Source organism: Grammomys surdaster, unplaced genomic scaffold (assembly GCF_004785775.1).
Source record: "Grammomys surdaster isolate TR1022 unplaced genomic scaffold, NIH_TR_1.0 114289, whole genome shotgun sequence".
NCBI lineage: Eukaryota > Metazoa > Chordata > Mammalia > Rodentia > Muridae > Grammomys > Grammomys surdaster.
The window spans coordinates 1,863-9,250 of NW_021612511.1; the positions used below are offsets into that span (position 1 = coordinate 1,863).

At 50.0% G+C, this 7,388-nt stretch overlaps 1 protein-coding gene across 1 annotated transcript; it reads left to right on the forward strand.

The window, feature by feature from the left end:
- The first annotated feature begins 6,338 nt into the window (after positions 1-6,338).
- On the forward strand, positions 6,339-6,809 carry LOC114635618 (keratin-associated protein 10-8-like). Its single transcript, XM_028784121.1, has one exon. It carries the CDS (start codon positions 6,339-6,341, stop codon positions 6,807-6,809), a length of 471 nt encoding a protein of 156 aa, XP_028639954.1.
- The last annotated feature ends 579 nt before the right edge of the window (positions 6,810-7,388 follow it).

Genomic DNA, 7,388 nt, shown 5'->3' on the forward strand with positions numbered 1-7,388 from the left:
ACACACTCATACACACAAACATGCACACTCATACACATACACACACTTATACACACGAACACACATACACACACAAATACACACGAACACACACTCATACACATACACACACTTATACACACGAACACACACTCATACACATACACACACAAATACACACAAACACACACTCATACACATACACACACAAATACACAAATACTCACATACATCTACACAAATGCACATACAAACACACACACAAAGACACACAAACACACACACACAAATAAATCAAATCATTTTTTAAGACATGAATTTGTCAGCAGACTGGGAGTTATGGGAATTAATAGGCAGATGGCTCAGTACTCCAGCATCCCCTGACCCCATGGCTGCTGTGGTGTATCTTTCTGGTCCTTACCTGAATCGACAACCCCTTGCAGCCTTTCAATAAACATGAGCCTAGTCAAGTTCCTTCCAAATCGGGCAGGCAGTGGGTCCCACCTGAGTCCTTTCTTTGTCCAGTGCCTGTTCTGCTCTGAGGGCTGAACCTGCCACCCTGAGAGTGCTCAATTATGTGTTCAGATTCCATGTAAGCCTTCGTTTGCCACATGGGGCTGGGCAGTGCAGTTTTCTGGTCCTTGACACCATGACTCATCTCTGTGGGTCTCCTGCTGATGGTAGTCAGCCTGGCCTTGAAAGGTGGCCATTCCCTCCTTGGAAAGTTCTGAAAATGAGGCTCGTATCCCCATCAGGGAGAACTGCAGTCCACCAAGAATGCCCTTCAGCAATGTGAGTCAGAACAGTTAAGGAATGTGGGGTGCAGGAACCCCATTTCTAGATGGATGAAGCAGCCGTGGTCAGGGAGGTCCTGTGCCATGCAGCATCCTGGAAGCCAACACTCTGTGTGACTGTGTGACTGTGTGGGACATGGTCTCTTTGCTGCAGGCTTTGTTCTGAGCCGTGAGTTCATATTGACTTTTCAGCCATTGAAGTTGAGGAGTTTGGGAAGTTCTTGAGTGAGGCAGGGTGGTGTGGCTCTGCCACCTGTTCGCCTGGGTACCTGACATGCTCTCACAGAACTATCCAGCAGATCCAGTCCACGAATGGGAAAACCCCACTGTGCCAGGTTAAAAATGGAAACACAAACAGGTGGAATTGATTTAATGATTAGGTTTTCCACCTGGTGCTGTTTGAACGTGCCTGGACGGTGTCCCCAGAATCTGTCTTTGGAGCCTGGTCCTCACTGGAGTGGTACCTAGAGATGGGACATGGTGAAGGTCAGGACTAACTCCTCACCTCAAGGATTCCTCTCCCCTCCCGTAACCTCCTTCTAGGCCATCATCCACCATGGTATCATGCAGTTGGTAGGAGACCATGACAGAACTGGGACCATACTGCTGGGCTTTCAGTCTCCTGAGCCATGAGCTGTGTAAACGTCTTTTCTTCATAAGCACCTGGCCTTGTGCATTTCATTATAGGAATGGAAAATATGCTGACACACTATAGCTAAGACGCAATCACTTCACTGGGTTGAATGAGGTGGGTTGCTGTCATGTCAGCAGTGGGCATAATGTTAATAGAGCCCACCATTGTCAACAGCCAGGACAGTTCACACAACGTCACACTTATAGCCAGTGTCACTGCTAATTGAGACTTGGATTGTGTCTCTGTGCTCTACTAACTCTACACCCTAGTTTTCCTGCTAGCTTTTCTTTTTAGTCTTTTTAGTCTATCGACAAGACAAACTGTTGCTAGCTGGGACTTTAGACCACAAACATGGATTCTACCCAAATGGAACCTCAAATGGAATAAAATTTTACAATATTTATCTCTCCGAGAATTGGTTGGATTCCCTTAAGTGACTGTCCCTGTGATAGTCATTTCCTTAAAAACAACAGGACTTTATTTGCTTTTTGGATAGAAGCTCAGCCGGGCACATTTGCACACGTTCTCTGTCCACGCCCGTTGATGGGCACATGGGCTATCAGGAGTGCCGTAGAACACACTGATGTACAGCTGCCTCTGTGACCTGGAGTCCTTCAGAGGCCAATGTTCTTGTTCATAAGTATTTCAGCTCCTAGGCACTCAGCTAAGACAGTGTCCCCAATAACTTTTTTTTTCCTTTTTAAAAGAAGGTTTTTAAAATTGTGTGTATGTGTGTGTTTGTATTCATGTGCACATGCGTGCATGCATGTGTGTTTATGCACATGAATATAGTCTGGAACAGAATGCTGGATCCACTGGAGATGGAGTTTCAGTGTAAGCACCTGATGGAAGTGCTGGGAACTGAACCCAGGTCCCCTGACAGAGCAGCAAATGCTCTTAACCACTGAGCCATCTTCCTAGCTCCATAACCATCATTTCTTGTCTTAGTTACGTTCTATTGCCACGACAAAACATCCTGGCCAAGACAACTTATAAAAGGAAGCATTTAATTTGGGGGCTCACAGTTCCAGAGGGCTAGAGTCCATGATCGTCATGGAGGGGAACCATGCCACAGGCAGGCAGGCAGGGAAGCATGGTGCTGGAACAGTAGCTGAGAGCTTATGCCTCAGTGTACAAGCATGGGACACAGAGAACTAACTGGGAATAATATGAGCTTTGGAAATCCCAGTAGCACTCAGTGACCTTCAGTAAGACCATGCCTCCTGAGCAAGACCACGCCTCCTGAGCAAGACCATGCATCTCAATCCTTCCCAAACATTCCAATCAACCGGGGACCAAACATTCAGATACATGAGTCTGTGGGAGCCATTCTCTTTTAAGCCACCTCGTCTCTTGGTGATTATTTTTGTGCTTTCTCTCTCTCTCTCCCTTGTGACTGAGTTGGCGTGTTTGTTCACGGTGAGGTGCCTACTCTGTTTATTATCTTTTCTCTTCTGTGTCTGGAGGATCCTGTTGTGTTTGTCCTTGAATCCATCATGTGGAAGCTCCAAGGTGCTAATTTGTTTTTCCCTGGCTCCAAGGGGAATGTTAAACCCAGCTGCTTAAGGTTACATTTCCTCGAGGTACGTCCTTCCTTCTATGTTGGAATGCAGGGAATCATGGTGTGTCTTACTGGGCAGCCAGGGGCAGGCTGCTAAACCTCTCTGTGCCAGGTTCTCTTTATCTGTCTATATAAGATATTGACTGGGCTTATCTATACAAAACTTCAAGGTCAGCTTAGTTATGGTCTTTAACTTTCCATGAACCTGTAAACTAGTAACAAATGATGAATGTTTAGCCAGATAATTGCTCCTAGTGGATATGCATGTAGACATTCTTTGTTTAAGAACCTCTTATTCAATTTATACCCTGAATTTATGTGCAAACTTGTAGTGAGCCTTGTACCATGTGAACACACGCTCTGATAGTTGAACAAGTATTGAGAACAAAGGGCAGAGACAGGCCTCCCTCCCCTTCTTGTCTTGAGACTTACAAAAGTGCAATTACCTATCAACACTGTACCTAGCCTACCGCTGTTTTACTGTGAGGTGCTAAACCAGAGACTTCGGCTTCTTGCCTCAGAGCAACCCAGACAGGCTGATCAGCTGCAGAAGCAAAGTACCTTACACATAGGATGGATAGCAAATAGTTTGTGGCCTAGATTCTGTGTGGGGACAAAATAGAATAAAAAGGACTCTTCAGAACCTCCTTCCCCACAGCCATAGAGGCCTCTGTGTACCTGTATGGAGGGACTATAGATGGTCTTGTTGGAGCAAGTTGTCCTGGCGTGGGCATGTTCTTCTCAAGGCCCATCTCTACTTCCCAGTTCATAGTATGTGGTTTTTCCTTATGTGCGCTGATCTCTTCTGCAGTTACAACTGCTCTTGGCATCTGCTATACCTACACTTTGTTGAAGACTTTACATGCTTGGCTGTACTTTTTCTCACTCAGTCGCAACTTTTCTCGCTCAGCTGCACATTCTCCACATCTTTCCGCTATGCTTTCTGCTCAGGAGCTGGAGAGCTGGCTCAGGAATTAAGTGCACTGACTGCTCTTCCAGAGGTCCTGAGTTCAATTCCCAGCAACCACATGGTGGCTCACAACCATCTGTAATGAGATCAAGTGTCCTCTTCTGGTATGTCTGAAGACAGCTACAGTGCATTTGTATAAAGAAAATAAATAAATCTTTAAAAAAAAAGTGTGTGCTTTCTGCTCAGAATCCTCACTGTAAACCTGGACAAAGGCAGTGAGCGTCAGCCATGCCACAGCCTGATGCTAGGCTATCTTCAAAATTCCCTTCATCAAACAAACTAGTCCACTAATTTTTAACTTAGTCCCATTCCATATTCTGGGTCATGGCCAGAATGTAGCCAGCCCTTTTGACAGACCATAACCGTGAATGGCCTTGAGTCCAGGTCCCAGAAGAGCCCTAGTCTTTGAAATCTCTTGAGTCAGTTCTTCACTGTCTGCAATGACCTCTGATCATGTGACCTACCACCAGAATTGCCCATTAAGGTCATTTTACAATATTCCAGGACTTTTCCAGCCCCAGACTCTTCCACAGACTCTTCCATGTTCCTCCCACACACCAGTTCCAAGGCCTGACCACATGGTCAGATGCACCACAACAACAGTGCCACCCCGGTCTGATTTTCAGTAGGGTTCTTTTTCTTGTCAACATTAGGGAATACCCAGCGTGGGTAAGTTAGGCTTGTTTGGGCTCTTGGTTTGAGAGGGTACACTAGCCCTGGCTGGAAGGTATTGGCATAAGGAGCATGTGACTGGGTATTAGGGATCAAGAGGCAGAGCTCCAGCCAGTAGAGTCAGCATGTGACTCCACCTCCGAGCCCCTACCACCTGTGACCTTCCACTGACAGCCTACTGTGGGTCAAGTGTTCAAACACATGGTGAGCCTCCTGGAGACATTTCACACTTAAACCGCAGTGGACAGGAAGTGCTGAAACTACCAGTGGGCATACAGTAGCTCCTCGTGGCATTCCGTGCACCCTCCCCGTATCCTGAGCTCACTGAACTGTCAGTCAAGTCTTTACACTGTGGTTTCCTATTCCCAGGCCATGCCAGCAGGCTTGCTGTGTCCCACAGGGGACAAATGCTCCTGGTGCCTCCCTGTGTTCCGCTGAGGACTTCCTGTGACTGCCGTCCCCTTGCTCACACTCCTGAGGGCTCCGCTAGGCAAGTCTCACAGTAAACTGAGTCTGTGGTGTCACGTGTTTGCAGGGGTGGGGTGGGGTCACAGATGGTTCTGGCTGACAGTTAAGGAACGTGGAGTGCTCTGTGTGCAGAAAAATCACTTGAGTGTAGGCGGAACTTTGGTTACAACTGAATGATCTGCGCGTAATAAAATCTGCAGAAGCTCTAAGCCCTGAGACATCGTGTCCTGAATTTTCTGGACATTTCCTGGTAGGAGTTTAGAGCTGGGAGCACCTCTGATACCGACTCACGGTCCCGTGGCTGTTTTAACTCCTTCATTCTCACCCTGACCCAGCAGTCGCCCAGAGGTTACTGGGAGCTGAAAAACTCTCCTCTGGCTCCTTGTGAGCATGGGCAGAACATTTCCTTAGAGAGGCAACTCAATCACTATAGAGAGTTCTCTCACCCACAAACACCAGGCATGCTTGTTATGGTGTTGAGCCGGTTACTCTGCTTCAGCCTGCGGCTGGGGACACCTGGAACATGGTCTCCCTGGAGTGTCTGTCCTCTCTAGCTGCTGTTTACCTGTCATGGTTTTGGGGATGGCCCTTGGCTCTAAGGATGCATTCTGTGTGCATTCTTCGATTACTGGTTCGTCCCAGGGCAGTGGGAGATTCTGGTGACAGTGGCCGTGCTCACCCACCCCCTTGCGTCAGCAAGAACTCTAAGGCCCTCCATGCTGTGAGAGACTCAGGTGTGTGAGGTCCCAACATCGTCTCTCTGCCCACGGTTTTACTCAGCACATCTCAAGAGAGGGCAAGAGGATGCTGGGATGCAGGAGAGGCGTGCCTGAGGTGAGCATCAGGGTCAGCTCTCCCCTGCTCAGCTCCCTGGTACGGGCCAGCCAGGCCACCCCACTGAAGTCAGAGGCTGGGGACACAGAATGCATCCTGAGAGCCAGGGATTGTCTCCAAAACCATGACAGGTAGACACAAGATAGAGGGGGCAGATGGCCCAGGGGAACCACGTCACAGGTGTCCCCAAGCCACAAGCCCAAGCCGAGTAGCCAGGAAAACACAAATTAATGACTGAGCCCTGCAGAGCACTCTCCAGACTGAACAAGGAAATGGAGGTACGCAGAATCTCCTGCAACAAAACAAACCTGGAGGATAAAAGCCCGGAGCCTGGAGCACCTCACACACACACATACACACACACACACCCTCAACACTCACACAGTCATTCAACACACACACTCCCAACTCCCAGCCAACCCCGCCATGGCCGCCTCCACCATGTCTGTCTGCTCTGATGCTTGCACCAGCTCCTCCTGGCAGGTGGATGACTGCCCAGAGAGCTGCTGTGAGCCCTCTTGCTGTGTCCCCAGCTGCTCCCAGCCCAGCTGCTGTGCCTCCAGCTGCTGTGCCCCAGCCCCTTGCCTCCTCTGCACCCCAGTGAGCTGTGTGTCCAGCCCCTGCTGCCAATCTTCCTGCTGCACACCCTCATGCTGCCAGCAGGCTAGCTGCCAGCCAGCTTGCTGCACCTGCTCCCCCTGCCAGCCATCCTGCTGTGTACCTGTTTGCTGCACACCTGTGTGCTGCAAGCCAGTGTGCTGTGTCTCCATCTGCTCTGGCTGCCAGCCAGCTTGCTGCACCTCCTCCCCCTGCCAGGCATCCTGCTGCGTGCCCGTCTGTTGCAAGCCTGTCTGCTGTGAGGCAGTCTGCTGCGGGGCTTCCTCCTCCTGCTGTTGAGTGTCTAGCTGTGAGCCTGATTTCCATCTGTCTTCCCTGATCCATGGCCGTGCTGGGTGTTCTGGGTCCCACTCACCCTCATTCTTTCTTCACTAGCCCTGCAAGGTCAAGAGCCGGGGTGTCCCCCAGCTACTCTCCTGCCTCAGCTCCTGGAAGTGCTGGCTGCAGCACCTCACCCACTCTCAATCTGGCTGGCTTGGTCCTGTTACCAGCTGTGTGACTCTTGGCCTCTGAGCACCAATAAAACCTCTTCTGTCCCATACCATCTCTGTCGTAACTGTCATACAGCGAACTGGCTCTCGGCCTGCATCTGGCTCGGGGCTATTCACCTAGTTCTGAGGTCCGTGCCTTGCTTTGTGCTCTGTACTTGGCACTGGGCTCTTGCACCTGGCTGCTGGGCCTGCACCTGGCTCTGGGCCCTTGCACCTGGCTCCTGGACCTGCACCTGGCTCTGGGCTCTTGCACCTGGCTCCTGGACCTGCACCTGGCTCTGGGCTCTTGCACCTGGCTCTGGACTCTTGCACCTGGCTCTGGGCTCTTGCACCTGGCTCCTGGGCCTCCACCTGGCTCTGGGCTCTT

Bases quoted from the DNA above. Each gene is read 5' to 3' on its own strand.
- LOC114635618 (XM_028784121.1), top strand. From the start codon at position 6,339: ATGGCCGCCTCCACCATGTCTGTCTGCTCTGATGCTTGCACCAGCTCC.